Genomic DNA, 17,370 nt, shown 5'->3' with positions numbered 1-17,370 from the left:
CGGAGCAGTCGAAAGAAACGAGATAGATAAATTTATACACCGATACAAAAAACATGACACGCAGATACAAAAAAAACACTAAAAATCCTTAATTATAAGTAAATGAAACAATTTTTATCAATTTTGATATTATAATATTAGGCAGCACTTAGTAATATGAATATTAGTTGATGAAATCGGAAATCGTGTTTGAATGAATACGCGTTCAAGTATCCATGTTTCAGGCTCTTCCGACCTGCGTAACAGTTGTCTGTTTAGAAGGTATCCATTTGTGAACCTGCTCACTGTCACAGGGGTATTAATTAGCAGACCGTTGTTTCTGGTGTGTAGGCTACAAGAAATTACCTCGTATATTCAGGGAAAATAACAGTAACGGACAATGGCTCCAGTAGATGGAAATTTATCCGCTGTTTTGAAGAAGAAAGATGAGCTTGTATTGGTATATAACTCAGGCTATAAACGATAATTGTAGCCTAAGTTAGACCTAACTTACGCTAGGCCTAGGACTTCAGTAGCATAGGCTAGGCAGATATAGAATAACGTGAAACTAGTTGTTTCAGCGCGTAGGCCTAACTTAGTTAGGCCTAGGACAACATTGTTTATGAAGGTAGCCTAACTTAGGACTAGCCGAAAGTCAAGGCTATCGTTTAACAGCGGTGCTCGTGAGCCGAGAATATGATTGATCAAGAGTTTGCAAGTCACATCGTCTTCATTCAACTCAATATGTAATGTCTATCAAGGTCTAATTAAGCTAGGCCTTGGTTTAGAGCCAATGACTGTAATGCCTAAGTCATGAATATATATGGTAGTTTACATACTATTTCTCACTCAAAGAAACATAGACTAACAAAGGATTCTTCTGATGTCTTGGTAGGTCTAGGTAAAATTTGTTTCAGTTCTCATTTGGGTGGGCCTCCACTTCAGACTACAAAATTGGGGATATCTGAGACTGGACTTTAAAGTTCACAGTTTTCTGCCTACACAATTGAATGTTCCTATAACAATCTATTTGCTGTTTTGCCAGGGGTGTCTCCTCACTGCCTTGATCACTAAGCGTGTATTTCAACCTAAATCAGTTCCCAAAATTTATCTGATACTTCACCGAGTTTTGTCAGAAACCAGCTATTAAGCAGCTTAACAATAAACATAAAATCGAAAAAAGATTTGTCTGATGTTGTGCCAGCTAGTGTTGACCATAGCAATCCATCAACAGTTAGCATGTTACAATGTTTCACACTAATTTATTTCTCATTAATTAAAGAGGCCATGACACGAAAAATCCAACTCATCGAGAGTAACTTCCTCTGAATCTATGAGAAAATCTATGTTCAAAACTATCCTCAACACCTTGAAAACCACAAGGACTAATTAGTAATTAACGTTTTAATATTCGCATCCGAAAATAGATATCTGAGAATGCGATTTCACAACAAGACAATGATGACGTCATGTTAGGAACACACGTGCAAAGCCCAGGCATGTATCGGATACGCGACGATCATACCGTTCCATATACACGCACATTTACACTGAGAGAACAACCACTGTATTACGCTATATCGTTAGAAATTTCAAGTTTGTTTTACAACTGTTGTAAACTATCCGAGAGAAATGCCGGTCCGTTGTGTTGTTGGGGGCTGCATAAATATCATTACCCATGCAATTAGCCTTCATCCATGGCTGAAGGACGAAAAAAACACGGCGATTATGACCAAGTTAGTGCACAACACCAGCGCCGATTTCACTGGGCCTAGCCAGTATGCAGCTCCGAATGAAGCGAACACTTCACGGAAGCATACTACGATCCCTCCTTTTTGTTATGAAATAAAACAAATGGACTTTAACGGTTCGACATAAAAGAGTCATTCTTCTGTCAAGTAATCCACAAAAAACTACTCTGAAGACCAGATCGGGGAACAGGAAACCTCCAATGGGGCAATTGGCGATCCTTAGGAGGTAGCGCGCCGAGCACTAGTAGTACTATAGTATTAGCGTTACTACACTGAAGTCGCAATAGACGAAGAGATTTTACTGTATCATCTAAATTAACACCCCCTTCATTGCTCTGTTGTATACTAATAAGCTATGAGGTTAGCTTCAGAAGCAATGGGTTACATCTTCTTGTGAACAAATCTCAGTGCCCCAATTTATTTCTGGAATATGCTGGATCAGTTAGTTATAGCAATAATTTCTTATTCCTATTCCAGGAAAACCATTTTTTATGTTGTGGAGGGAGTGGGGGTAATGGGGATGGGTCAAAATAGGTAGGTAAAAAGATTTTATTCCAAAGGGTGTTTAATTAAATCTCAAAGCGATTTATTTTAAAGTCACAGAGCCAAAAATTCACACAACATAGTTCAAGTGTTAAATCATTGAACAAAATTTATTCAATATCAGTTCTAGACAGTCATTCTGGACAATCTGAACTAACATTAACAACAATCATTGTATTATATGACATAAAAGTAAAACTGTACTTTCCATAAACATTATCATTCTTAAATTACACTAATGTGATTTGTGACATCAAAGGAGGTTAAAAGAAAACAACTTACATGAATTTTTTTGCTTTAAGCCTACAAAGCAGTTGCATGTCCATCGCTATCAATCGTTGTTGTGACAAATTAATTAGAATAATCCAGAATCAAATACAATAAAGGGTTATTTAAACCAAGAAACACTGCACAAAGTAACTCACATGCAAAAATGTTACACAAACACGACGACACGTACAACACTGATGGGCAATGTGAAACACAGCATCACACGCATTAAAACAATCGAAGACCATTAACAGGGTGTACTGCTGAGTTTTTGAAGAAAGACTACAAAACAAGCCAACTGCTGCTGAAGAAACAAAGTCTAAACATTCAAGAGTTCTGCTGCCTCCATTGGTCTTTATTATGACTTTTCTGTCAAATATCATTGGTGATATGGATATTTTGGCTTCCAGATTAAAGGTACGAATCAAACGTCTGGGAGGTAAATGCCCCTAAAAAGGTCAATGCCCGTTCCCTTATGCACATATTATATGACATCACGGTCATGCCAATACTTGTGTCCAAATGCTTCAAAACATGCCTTTTCTTTCATTGTTGATGTTGGGTCTGGAAAGTAACCTTTTCATCCTGAATTAAAAGTCTTGAATTTCAATATATCACACTGAGGGAACCCTGACGGATTGATAATCCAATACAATTGTAGTTTAGAAAAGGTGTTCCTGGAGGAATTTCTCAACCAAGGCTTCCTATACAATGAGTTTTCTCCTGGCAACTTGAATCCAGTGTAATGACCATTGGCTGGAAAATCACTTCTGATCCTTTGGACTGCACATGATGGTAGCACAACCCTGACGTGTCTTGCTAGGAACCCCAAGTATCATTGAACCTGTTGACCGTAGGCTATGTATCTGTACTGCCTGGGAAAAAATTTATGAAAGTTCAAAATGTATTAATGTTGGCCATGATGTCCACAATAACAAGCAGGCATACAATGTACAGTTATGGTTACATTTGTTGTGATTTTACACCTTCCGTGTATCATGAAACATTCTTTTGTTTCAGAAAATTGATTTGCAAAACTCCAGGCCAAAGTACTAGCCAAGTAATAATGAGTATGAAATAACACATATGCCTACCTAGCATGGCTGCATAATGCAACTTACATCCCCGAGCCAAACTTTCAGTATGCAACCAACCCTACTAGTACTACACACTCTACATATGGGTTGTAAGTTACCGTAACACAACGCACAATACGGTTTAGGGTGTTCCGCGAATACCAACAACACATGCACAAAATGGACTGGATTTTGTTTTTAAATGCTTCGTTAAAAAATTCTTACCACGTTGTATGTTCCTTGCAATGGTTTCGAACGGATTTCTTCTTCGATATGTTGTGGAGCTTCAATTTCGGCTCGTTTAACAGGCTCGAACTGATACGGTTCTAACACCTCCGCTCCACCCTCAACGTTCGGTTCAATATTGGAATGATCATCGCCTTCACTCTCTGCTTCGAATATGAGAAAGGGCACTCTAATTATAGCCCAATTTCACTGCCTAGTGAAGAACCATTATCACTTTGAACTTCGGTTGCCGCAATTGGTTCTGGATCCGCCATTTCACAGGAAATTTTGATTTGATATCGCACTTGTGATCGGTGTTTTGTTTAGTAACTACTAGTGGTATGTGTACTTGTCTACTGTGTACGTGAATGGTATATTCGGAGGATCGTAAATGTGTTCAAAACGTGACGTCACATGACGTCATGCGAATCGGAAAATTTTCGAGTAAACAAAGTTTCAAACGCCGAAAAGGGTAAATTCATTCTCAATTTTCGACTTGAAAAATCAAGTTTTAAACTGGCAGAATGGTTGATACATGTTCTAGAGAACATTCTTTGATGGATCCCAAAAATATAGGACTTTGAAATTTTCGTGTCATGGCCACTTTAAGCAGTTTCCATGCATGTGTTACCATACGTTCTAAATTATTATTATTATTATTATTATTACCCCATAATTTATATAGCGCATAATCCGAAAGTTCTATGCGCTTGTACTTAACACCTTGGTCATTGGTAACTTGTCACACCTACACACCAAAGTGTACACAATTCAAACAATCTCTCCTGGGGCACCACAGTGCACCACAGCCACGTGTCCCCTGGGGGACTTCCCATAGGGTGCAGCCACAAAATGGCGCACGCAACTATATTTACAAGTAACCTCGTAAGTCCCCATTTACACACCTGGGTGAAGAGAGGCAATGAAGATAAAGCGCCTTGCCCAAGGACACAACGCAATGATCTGGCCAGGGCTCGAACCTGTAATCCTTATATCACAAGTCCACTGCCTAAAACCACTTGACCACAACGCCCTCTCTAAATGCACGGTAATTGATATGAAAATTTTGAATGTCAGCTGGTTTGTTGAAAAGCTGTAATGGTTATGTTTGAAGCTGCATTGTTTAAACTGAAATAGGAAACTCTGGAGTGAAAAATAATTGAGATGGATTTGTAAGTTTTGCAATCACTATGACATGTGTGTGTACTTTGTTTTTGTTAATGTGTGTGTGGGACACTTTCCTTGTTAACACTTTATCTATTAAAGTGAAGTTTGGATATTATGGATATTCAAGAATCCTATTGTTTATGGTGAAGGTCAGAGGTTATTTGTGTTCATGAGATGTCAAAATATGAGTGCCTTAATTGTGAATTCAATATTATGGGAGAGCTGGGATGGATCTCATACTTTGTATGGAAATGAGAGTATTGAGTTCAAGAAACCTAAATGCTTATGGTCGTCAAGGGCAATTTGAGGCTGAAAAACAGAATCGATTCTTGGATGTATCTCATATGTGGAGTAGAGGAACCCTATTGGTTTATTGCAGGTGAAAGGTCATCAGATGTTGAGGTCTGAAAACCAATCACAATATCTCTTATATGAGGTATGTATATGATCACGTTTATTGAGACTTGAGTTACTGTAATGAACCCTTTTGTTTGGGATATGCAGAGGTCAAAGTCTGCAAGCCTTTCTAAACACAATATTTCCCGAAGGTTAAAGAATTTGTTGATCTGATTTTTGTACCAAGGCTTTAGTGTTTGTAATGGCATTCAGTGGTCATTTCATGTCAATAGAAAAGTCAGAATCAAGACCAGGGAACTTTCAGATAGCTGTTTCCCTAAGAGATTTGTGTGGCTTTGCAATTGCATAATTATTTAACTGTTTTAAGTTTATCCAATACAGCCCGTTTGCTACTAACTTAGAAGTAATGAAACAATATATAAGTACTACACTAAATGTAACTTACTATTTTGAAGGTTTTTGAAATTCCTGTTTTTTCTCTTTATGTTCTTCACTAGATGAATCCTCTTAATTACTTGGAATGTTGCATTGTCAAATTCTGGAAGAGTAAGAGTAAGAACAAAATAATAGCTCCTCCTATAATCTCATGAAGTGTACTTTATCACAATCGATTTGATTCTAGTTGATGACTAAGCAACAGCTCGTGGAAATGTTGACTACTATTAAATAGTAACTCAAAGTCTGGTCAATCCATGCAATGATATTCACTGAACTTATAGCTCTGAGGACATCATTGTGCATATTAAGAATAGTATGGCGAGGATTTCAAGTTTGATGAAACGTTTGACCATGAACTGTTCAGCTAACATAAGACAATGAGCAAGCTAGTCACTCAGATGTTATTTCTTTCCCATAAATGCTTTTATCTTTATTTTACAGGAGGACACTCCTACCCCACAACCAGGAAAAAATGGTAAGCCTAGTAGGTTGGTACAAAATTGGTACAAGAAAATGTCCATTTGCTCACACATCTACTGTATGTGTCTATATTTCACATAAGAAGAATGTTCTTCTTGGATATTGAAACATTATGGGGAAAGATTCAAAGGTCATTTGTGGTCGTAAAGAGGTCAGACAGTGAGATACCCTATTCCTCTGGCTTTGTTTGATTTTCATGGTCATTGTGGTCATTAGATGATGGGGGATAAAGTTTTACTTTATCTTAAGGTCAAAAGAGATACATAGTTTGTGTGCTTGATGAAGTGAAAGTTAGGGGAGCTAATTTACTGTTGTGATCTCAACAATTTCTTGTTAAATGTGTCAATGAAGTATCAATGAAATGAAATACTAATATACAGCAGACTGTATTATTATTAAGATCACAACCATTGTCTGCACCATGTGCGGTAGAGAAGGAAACCCTCACCAGGAGACTAGCCATGTCCTTACAATCTTTGTGTTTCATTGTGATGTGTTGACATGAAACACTCACAAATTATGATTTACTGGTTTGTCTTTTCAGAAGTACAACTACAGATGCAAGCTGTAGGTATTTGTGGCTCTGATGTACATTACTGGACACATGGAGAAATAGGAGACTTCATTGTACGGAAACCAATGATCCTAGGCCATGAATCAAGTGGTATTGTGTCTGCTATCGGAGAAGGAGTTACACATCTCAAAGTGGGTAGGTTGGAACCTTTAGCAATGGTGTGTAGTTACTGTATAACAGATATAACAGAAGAAACTATGGTAGTGGGTCAAGGTATCTATGATATCATGAGTAAGATGTGAAGTGGAAGGGGCTTGGAATAACAGAACCAAAATATACAAGATGCAATTGATATGGAAAGTTCTGGGAATACATCTAAATCTATCACAGTCAACATGTAACCATTTCAAGGAGGTTTCACTGAATTTTGGGAACGTGGCATCACTTCTCTGACTCTCTGTTCTTGCCTACAATGATTCATTTTAAATTTAAACTAACAGTACCTTTCTATTTTTGAATCATTGCCAAGTGTGTAAGGAATATATGCAGTGGTAAGCATATGCATGTTGTGTGTTGGCATGTAATCATGATGAATGAAAAGTTTACTGAATGGTTGAACTTCATACTTGATAAACTAACACCAAAGTTGAAGGTAGAACCACCTTTTATCTAAGAGAAACCTGTCATTAAGGTCAGCTAATAGGTCATGATAACTGTAGCAGTAAAACTTTGATGAATGTCTCATTTGGAATGTTGCTCAATCTTAGTGATCACAAAGATGCTGTTGTTCTGGGACAAAATGTCAAAAACTAAAAAAAGACCATTAATCAGCCTGGGAGGCATTGACTGTAATTTATGATGCTAAACAGCCACACATTCATGTTGTACATTAGCAGCTGAATGGCTGTATCTTACATTTCACCTCTGGCAGCTATCCAAATTAGTACAATTTTAGCTCAGTTTACATTTTTTACAATTTGGAAACCAAGTGCTACAGAATGGAAAGTGATAAACTTCTCATGGATGAAAACCCACCTTTGATCAGCCAGGAATTGAACCCACTATGTCCAAGGTCATTGAGTTTAACAATACACAGCTTCATTCAACAAAAAACTTGTTGTGTACAGATTAGCAACCTAATAGTGAGTGCAAGAATGCAATTGTTTGAACAGTAAGTTGAAGTGATCGCAAGCAGAGGTCGAAACCTGAAATCTTGTAATTTGTACACATGCTTCCTCCTACAATAAAGTATGAATGAAGTTATGAACTGCAATACTTCATATCTTGGTTGATATCAGTGTAAAACTCTTTGTGATCACTTCAGTTCAGCAGTGGTCAAAGCTATGTTTGTGCAGAGTTAATACTATTGAATGTTCTCATCTAAAATATTGCAAGGAATCCCTATCCCATTTTGGTTTCCTAGGTGACAGGGTGGCTATAGAGCCTGGTGTTCCATGTCGTATGTGCAGTTTTTGTAAAGATGGAAGATATAACCTCTGTCCTGAGATGTCCTTCTGTGCCACGCCACCTATTGACGGTTCTCTTCGGCGTTTCTACTGCCATGCAGCAGACTTCTGTTACAAGTAAGGAGTCATATTTCAGTTTAAAACTGCAAGAGTTTTTATTGCTCCTATATATAATCATAATGTATTTTATTGCACGCACTGCATACCTATAATTGCACTTTGTCATTCATCACTCCTGGCAAATAAAGAGACCATGTGTGACAAATATACAACATTATTTTTTGGTTGCACGATAATCGTAACCTTTGCATTCATGGTGGCTTGTGTGTGTGCGTTTATGACGCCCAGCTTGTAAACACAATATCTGAAGAAAGGGAGGTTAGACCAACTTCATATTTGGTTTGTAGAAGTCCCATGTTAAGTGCAAGAAGCCTGATGTTTTTGTGGAGGTCAAAGGTCATTTAGGGGTCACCAGGGGTCAAATTTTGAAAACTTTGTAAACAAGGTATCTCAAGGAGGTAAGATTGGACAGATCTCATATTTTCTATGTATATGAACCACATTGAGCACAAGAAGTCTACAATCTTTGGTGGGGGTCAAATGTCATTTGGGGTCATCAGGTCAAATTGTGAAAACCTTGTAAACATGATATCTCAATATTTGGAAGCTTGGGCAGATCTTATACTTGGTATGAAGGTGTATAACATTGAGTAAAAGAAGCCTATTGATTTTGGTTAAGGTCAAAGGTCATTTGGGGACAACAGGGGGGTTAATGATTATGTAGTGTATATGTGTTCATATTCAGGAAGTGGCAAGCCCGAAACAGAGCTACGTGGCCTACTGCTCTTAAAACCTAAAAAGCTTGTTTTTGGTTCCTATCTCGTGAATATTAATAAGTGGGAATAACTTACCATAAGTTGGAATAACTTACCATAAAATTTGTAAAATGTCAATATCTCTACAACTATGTCTGATTTAGTTTGTACTAGGTATGGTGATGCAACTACCACAACAACCACAAGATGAATCAATGTAATACTTGGTAGGTTGATGCCTTGTGATGAGTAGATTGTTTTAGGTTCCCATTTCATGAATATTAGTAAATGGGCAGAGCTTAATGTAAAATTTGGTTCATACTGTGATGGTGATGTTGGTACATAATAAGCACATTTTCATGTTGTCTCCAACACAAGACAAGAACCAAATGTTCCATTGTTTTCATTATTGGAATAAATTAGGTTTGTCACACTACATTCATACACAATTAATCATGTTATGTTTTGTGTGCATATCATGAAAATCGATCCGTGAACATAAAATTCTTAATCAGATATCTCTGAAATAGTATGTTTATTTAGCTTTATACATATACTTGGATAATACAATGTAAGTATATAAAAACATGTTTATGAAAATGTGACCTCATTAATATTCCTACATATATCCATTTTTATACTATGTTACTTGATGGACTTTGTCAACATGATAACTGATTCCTGGTACATCCTTTATATGTTGCCACATAAGTCAATAGATAATCCTCTTCACTTTGGTGTGCACAAGTTAGTGTCAAATTTGTTATACTGTTGTGTAGAGATCTGTCTTGAAACCTGAAACACTACAAGAAAATAAACTTGATAATTTTGATGTATTATCTCTTCATTACTTTCTGTCATTCAGATTACCTGATCATGTGACTTTGGAAGAGGGCGCCCTTTTAGAACCTCTCTCTGTTGGGGTGCATGCTTGTAAGAGAGCAGGTGTTACTCTTGGCAGCAACGTGCTAGTCTGTGGAGCAGGTCAGTATTCGTGGGGGTTTCTGTTTGATTCTCAGTGGCTTGGTATCTCGTGACATGTTTGTGAAGTCTTCTAGTAACTATTCACTTGGTGGTAATTCTCTCTTTGTATTTCTTAGCTTGTAACAAAACAAGTACCTGTGTTTGTCACACAAATAAAAAGTTCACATATCAACCAAACCTACAAATATCACATAGTGTAAATATCAATGCGCAGAGCTAAACAACATATTGATTGTGCTTCTGTCTGTGTTTGGTAGCTGATGAACTTAAGTGCTAGCTTCAATCCAGGTATTAATTGTTAGTATAGCACAATCATAAGGCTTCAGTAAGTTTTCACTAATCTTTAAAAAGCTTCCCAACTGCTTCTATTTACAATCAGTGGAACTGACAGGAAGTGGTTTTGAATACATATAAATATGATTTAAGACTTCACATAAATTTTTAAGGCATAAGTTAAATGCTGTCACTCATTGTTTCATGTGTGCCCTGAGTTGTGACAATGTCAGCTGTGCATTACTCTGCTTTCATGTTGCCATGATAGTTGTTATTGAAATTGAAACATTTAAATCAATCATATAAATTTAATAACAGAATTATGCATACAATGGATTAAATCCTCTGCTTTTGTATATTTGCACAGTTAAGTTACAGCTGATATGTATAACATTGCTTAATGATGTTTTTTCTGCAGGTCCTATCGGCTTAGTCTGTCTATTGACAGCCAAAGCTATGGGAGCAGCTGTAGTTGGGATCACTGGTGAGTTTCAGCCATTCACTTTATTTCTTCAGATGCTGGATTTGTGGAAAATATGTGATTATTTATAAAAGATCGCCAATTGAACAAATTTTTATTGACAAATAGAAGATAAATCGATGGATAGTATTAGTAGTTTAAAATCTTTTCTCACGACATAGAAATTTCTATACAGAGCAAAAAATCTGTTGACTAACTTACTCTTACTTGACTAATTTCAGTGTCTTTGAAAACAATATTAAAGAAACTAGCGAACTATTGATGAAATATTCTGTTATTTGAATGGTTTTATTGCCATAGCCTACCTTGTTTTAATACAGCACTAGATGTAGCCATGAGAGTAGTAGCATCTATGACACGTGATAACAGAAATGGATCCAGAATTTATAAACAACGTGTTGCATGAAGGTCACTGAAACAGATACATGTTGGGGTTGGGAGGGGGTGGGTTCTCCCCCCATTAAAAATGTAAATGCTATATGTGAAATCGTGCTGGGTGAGACAAATTTAGGCTAAAAATTAGGTCTATATTTAGATTTACATGCACGGTTGTGCTACTGAATACTTTAAGGGGTTGATAAGGGGATGGGGGGGGGTGGGATTCTACACTCCATTTTGATCTGCACCTGTGTGAGTGGACCTTCTACATGGCTTGGGTGACCAATGCAATCAAGCGTATTTCTCATGTTTGGTCCTACATATCTTGGGTGACCATTGCAATCAAGTGTATTTCTCATGTTTGGTCCTACATATCTTGGGTGACCGATGCAATCAAGTGTATTTCTCATGTTTGGTCCTACATATCTTGGGTGACCGATGCAATCAAGTGTATTTCTCATGTTTGGTCCTACATATCTTGGGTGACCATTGCAATCAAGTGTATTTCTCATGTTTGGTCCTACATATCTTGGGTGACCGATGCAATCGAGTGTATTTCTCATGTTTGGTCCTACATATCTTGGGTGACAGATGCAATCAAGTGTATTTCTCATGTTTGGTCCTACATATCTTGGGTGACCGATGCAATCAAGTGTATTTCTCATGTTTGGTCCTACATATCTTGGGTGACCGATGCAATCAAGTGTATTTCTCATGTTTGGTCCTACATATCTTGGGTGACCATTGCAATCAAGTGTATTTCTCATGTTTGGTCCTACATATCTTGGGTGACCGATGCAATCGAGTGTATTTCTCATGTTTGGTCCTACATATCTTGGGTGACCGATGCAATCGAGTGTATTTCTCATGTTTGGTCCTACATATCTTGGGTGACCGATGCAATCGAGTGTATTTCTCATGTTTGGTCCTACATATCTTGGGTGACCGATGCAATCGAGTGTATTTCTCATGTTTGGTCCTACATATCTTGGGTGACCGATGCAATCGAGTGTATTTCTCATGTTTGGTCCTACATATCTTGGGTGACCGATGCAATCGAGTGTATTTCTCATGTTTGGTCCTACATATCTTGGGTGACAGATGCAATCGAGTGTATTTCTCATGTTTGGTCCTACATATCTTGGGTGACCGATGCAATCGAGTGTATTTCTCATGTTTGGTGCTACATATCTTGGGTGACCATTGCAATCGAGTGTATTTCTCATGTTTGGTCCTACATATCTTGGGTGACCGATGCAATCGAGTGTATTTCTCATGTTTGGTCCTACATATCTTGGGTGACCATTGCAATCAAGTGTATTTCTCATGTTTGGTCCTACATATCTTGGGTGACAGATGCAATCCAGTGTATTTCTCATGTTTGGTTTTAGACATTGCAGAGAATCGTCTAGAGGTTGCTAAGAAGATTGGAGCAGATTTTACCTTTAAAGTCGACACCAAAGACTGTCGAGAGATGGCCAAGAAAATTCAGTCCAGTTTGGGACAACAGCCAGATGTGACCATTGAATGTAGTGGAGCACCAGCTAGTGTTCAGACAGGCATATTTGTAAGCTATCATAACCTGCTATATTTGACTAAGAAGAGCAAGTATTTTGGATGTGCATTGGTAGAACCAAAACAGTGATGTGTCACTAGGTACTCTGCCCTCTGATGAAACTAGTGGCAATATCTCCAACAATATAAAACACACACATATAGATATAACATAGGTGTTGGAATTAGAATTAAACATGTTTATGCTATTGCAGTAATGAACCTATAAATACATGAACTATTTATGTTTGCATCAAATTCTGGTAATGAATCATTACTTAACTGATAGCATAACTGCTGGGTAGCTCATACAGTAGTTGGTACAGGACTTGAAGTTATGGTTACAATTCTGTTATAAATAATTATATGTTTACTATTTCACATTTTGTTGAGAAGTTTCCAGTAAGTGTTTGGTTTATCAACAAGAGAAACATGGGTGTGTGACATACTCAGGGGGTGACTGTCCTATATTTATTTACAAGAAGCCTTTTTTTTTTGAGTGGGGATGTCTCAATTGATTGTATGTCAGCAGGTGGCTTTGAAAACGTAGAAAATTTAGTCAACGTTATATCTCAAGAAGATAAGTTTGGATACATGTCATCCTTAGCATACGGATCCCCATTACTGATTTATACAGCAAGCTTATTGTTTCGTGGTGGAGTTCAAACAGTCATTTGAGGCCAGCAGGGGTCAGATGTAAAATACCCACATTTATAAAACAAAGCTAGCCCAATGTTTATGGTATGGGTGTCATGTAAGGTCAGCAGTGGTCAAAATGTTAGAAAATCTTGTAAACATGATACATAAAGCAGGGAAGCTTGAATGGATGACATTCATGATATTTAAGTGTCCTGTGTTGAGGGTGAGATGTGTGTTGTGTGTTTATTCTTAGTGGAAGGCAAAAGGAATATATGTGATGGTGCCTGCTTGCTGTGTGTGTTTGTGAATGTGCTTATCTACTTGGCTTGTCAACTCTAAAACTTGATAAGGACATGCTGTTTACTTCAAAGTTGGCATGTGGATCCACCTTATTCCTGTGGATGTCAAGGTCATGTTTGGTCACCAAAGGTCAAGAGTCTGAACAGTTTATAAACACAAAATAAAGCTGGGAAGACCTTAATATGTAGTGTGTAGATTCACAACTTCTGTGCATTGTTACATTCAATCTTCCCATGCAGGAAGAGTCAAGGACTTACTAAGCCAGTTGGTTTTCTGGTTATTCCTTTCTGAACGTGGTGGCATGCGCATTTGTATGTGTGTTTGGCTTGTGAACACTATAACTCAACAAGCACATTGTGGTACAACTTCATATTTCTATGTAGATGAAGTGGATAAGGTTAGAAGAACTCTATTATTATATGCATAGATCAAAGGTCATGTAAGGTCAACGGAGGTCAGTGTATGAAACCTTGAAACACCATAACTTGAAAACAAGCAAGGATCAATTTCATACTTGGAATGTGGATCCAACCTCAGTGAGCACAAAATCTCAGGGTGTTTCAGGGTGTTTTTTTTGTCAAAGGTCATAAAAGGTCAAAGGCAGACAAATTAGTAAACATGTTAACTCCAGAAGCAAAGCTTGGGTGAAGTTCATATGTGGCATACTGTATGGATCCAGCTTAGTGAGTACAAGAGACCTACTCTTACTCAAAGGAACTATTATTCTAAAGTTCAAGAATGAAGCGGTTATGGAAGGCCACTTGTAAGAACGTGAATTTTTATATTAATGCCTCACATTGAGAGTATGCAACATGTATTATGAATATAAATATCTACTATGGCATTAATGTTCTTCACAGAGTACCAAATCTGGAGGTGTCCTTGTGCTAGTTGGCCTTGGTCCAAGTGAGATAACCATTCCCATAGTAGATGCATCTGTCAGAGAGGTTGACATCAGGGGGATCTTCCGATATGCAAACTGGTAAGAATTCATCGGTAAACTGGCAACCCTATTAATATATCAGATGATCTATGTTAAATAATGTAGAGCTCTAAGAAATAAAAACTTGTGCCAGACATTAAGATCTTTCAGATCATTTAAATCTAGCTAGAATAATGTCAGTTAATCTTTAAAGTTATAACACTGCTAATCATCATCTATGCCTTCTTGAGTGTTCTCAAAATGAGAATGAAATGTGTTTTGATATGTCCATGTTTACTGTCAGACAGATGATTTGATCAACTGAAGTAAGTGTTTGGTGTAATATTTAAAATCTTACCCTTAAACGAAATGATAGTCAAAAACCACAGAATCACAATCTTAGCAAAACAGAGGCATACTCTACACATACAATTGTGTGTGATCCAGAATGCACCCTAGCTGCCATCCAGGACCTCCTTGCCTTTGTCATTTCCATCAGTTGCTACTCTGAAAGGGGTATGCTGAAGAGTTATTAGGGAAAAGTGTTATAGTAAAGTCTTGGTTTGAGATCATTAATGGAGTCTCTAATGTTTACAGTCTAACGTGCAGAAGCGGTTTTAGAATTGGTTTTCTTTGCTCAGTGCAGCTTTAGATCTGTACTTCATGTAGTGTAAGCGGAGCTTTAGATCTGTACTTCATATAGTGTAAGTGGAGCTTTAGATCTGTAGTTCATGTAGTGTAAGTGCAGCTTTAGATTTGTATTTCATGTAGTGTAAGTGCATCTTTAGATGTGTACTTTATGTAGTGTAAGTGCATCTTTAGATGTGTACTTTATGTAGTGTAAGTGGAGCTTTAGATCTGTACTCCATGTAGTGTAAGTGGAGCTTTAGATCTGTACTTCATGTAGTGTAAGTGCATCTTTAGATGTGTACTTTATGTAGTGTAAGTGGAGCTTTAGATCTGTACTCCATGTAGTGTAAGTGGAGCTTTAGATCTGTAGTTCATGTAGTGTAAGTGCAGCTTTAGATGTGCATTTCATGTAGTGTAAGTGCATCTTTAGATGTGTACTTTATGTAGTGTAAGCGGAGCTTTAGATCTGTACTTCATGTAGTGTAAGTGCATCTTTAGATGTGTACTTCATGTAGTGTAAGTACATCTTTAGATGTGTACTTTATGTAGTGTAAGTGGAGCTTTAGATCTGTACTTCATGTAGTGTAAGTGCATCTTTAGATGTGTACTTCATGTAGTGTAAGTGGAGCTTTAGATCTGTACTCCATGTAGTGTAAGTGGAGCTTTAGATCTGTAGTTCATGTAGTGTAAGTGCATCTTTAGATGTGTACTTTATGTAGTGTAAGTGCATCTTTAGATGTGTACTTTATGTAGTGTAAGTGGAGCTTTAGATCTTTACTTCATGTAGTGTAAGTGCATCTTTAGATCTGTAGTTCATGTAGTGTAAGTGGCGCTTTAGATGTGTACTTCATGTAGTCTAAGTGGAGCTTTTGAGCTTATCTCATTCTTCAGCCTTCTGTTAACTAAAATCTCTTTTGTTTTACTTTACAGCTACCCTACCGCTTTAGCTATGGTGGCGTCAGGTAAAGTTGATGCGAAGCCTCTCATAACACATCACTTTCCTCTTAAGAAGACCTTGGAAGCATTTGAAACAGCTAAAACTGGAGCTGGTGGAGCCATCAAAGTCATGATCCATTGTAATGAATAAACATGTCAATATTCAATGAATTTAGACCATTTACAAAAACACTTGTAAACAGGTTGAACGGAACAGTTCCAGAATTAGAAAGTTACTCTATCAGGTTATGAATTTACACTTATTTTGACATATCAAACTTTTATCAGCCCAGTGAATGAAGTCAATTCTGTTTTATTATCAGCATGATTTTTATCTTAAATTGTCTAATTTACTCACCATCTGGTCAAGCTGCTCTACCTAATATATGGCTGGTTAGCATGGAGCCAGGGACTGACTGGTATGTGGCATGTTATAAGCAGGTTTCATTTAAGTTGCATGCCTCTTTGCAGTATTGGTGGAATGCTACAACCTCACTGCCATTAGCTAGTCTATAGAACCTACATTATTTATCTCAGTTTATATACCATCACATTCTTACAGTAAGAAGGGTCTCATACCGTATACTTATGCAAAATAAAGTTTATAATATCTTTGGTTTTGAACAAAGAAACACTATTTGTTGCATGTACAGGTTTGTTAGTGCTAGGTTTTACTAGCTACAATTGCCAACGTTGTTACATAGGTGTTCTTTGTCCTATCCAAAAAACATGTCCTGTTAATCTATTTTGGCAAATAATTATTATTCTGACCAAAGAGTTTTTGTGCTATCAGCTACAGTATTTATGAGGGGACCAAAACAGGTACCTCCACCCCCAACTACTCCAGAAAGAGGAATGATTCCTTTGCTGGTCAGAGTGACTGATTTGGTGTAAGGAAGAGTTTGTCTGTACTGCATTGACTACAGAGAAACAGCTTACACATTGTCCTTCACTACACTCTATATTTGTAAATTGTATCTGTACTTGGTACAGTCTGACGGTTATCATGACGTGACGTCCATTGCTGAGAGTTCTAATCAAGTTAATCTTGTTGTTAAATTGCTTCAGATTATTTTATATGAATCCACCTTTTGTCATTAATGTAATCTTGCCTTATTCAGTGTTGTAATGAGCAAAAGTATATTTGATTAAAAGAAATGTTTTTACAGAGATTATATATATGAAACCATGA

At 37.2% G+C, this 17,370-nt stretch overlaps 1 protein-coding gene and 1 long non-coding RNA gene across 2 annotated transcripts; one reads left to right on the top strand and one right to left on the bottom strand.

Annotated features, from left to right (window-relative positions):
• Positions 1-253: 253 nt before the first annotated feature.
• LOC139978297 (sorbitol dehydrogenase-like) lies at positions 254-17,370 on the top strand. The gene is made up of 9 exons (XM_071988362.1): positions 254-439; positions 6,248-6,281; positions 6,831-6,995; positions 8,224-8,383; positions 9,947-10,065; positions 10,757-10,822; positions 12,589-12,764; positions 14,551-14,672; positions 16,173-17,370. The coding sequence occupies exons 1-9, from the start codon at positions 380-382 to the stop codon at positions 16,327-16,329; spliced, it is 1,059 nt and encodes a 352-aa protein (XP_071844463.1). The 5' UTR covers positions 254-379; the 3' UTR covers positions 16,330-17,370.
• On the bottom strand, positions 2,365-6,241 carry LOC139978299 (uncharacterized). Its single transcript, XR_011796940.1, has 2 exons — positions 3,845-6,241; positions 2,365-3,418 (listed from the first exon to the last, which is right to left on the bottom strand). It is a non-coding gene; the product is annotated as an uncharacterized lncRNA (long non-coding RNA).

The sequence above is a fragment of the Apostichopus japonicus genome, chromosome 13, assembly GCF_037975245.1.
Source record: "Apostichopus japonicus isolate 1M-3 chromosome 13, ASM3797524v1, whole genome shotgun sequence".
Lineage (NCBI taxonomy): Eukaryota > Metazoa > Echinodermata > Holothuroidea > Aspidochirotida > Stichopodidae > Apostichopus > Apostichopus japonicus.
The sequence above is the reverse complement of the archived record's forward strand: the minus strand, read 5'-3'. Positions and strand labels throughout refer to the sequence as shown.

Excerpts from the sequence above, each read along its gene's own strand:
- LOC139978297 (XM_071988362.1), top strand. The coding sequence starts at position 380 with ATGGCTCCAGTAGATGGAAATTTATCCGCTGTTTTGAAGAAGAAAGAT. Across the intron at positions 8,384-9,946 it reads GCAGCAGACTTCTGTTACAA|ATTACCTGATCATGTGACTT; the intron begins GTAAGGAGTCAT and ends TCTGTCATTCAG. Across the intron at positions 14,673-16,172 it reads ATCTTCCGATATGCAAACTG|CTACCCTACCGCTTTAGCTA; the intron begins GTAAGAATTCAT and ends TTTACTTTACAG.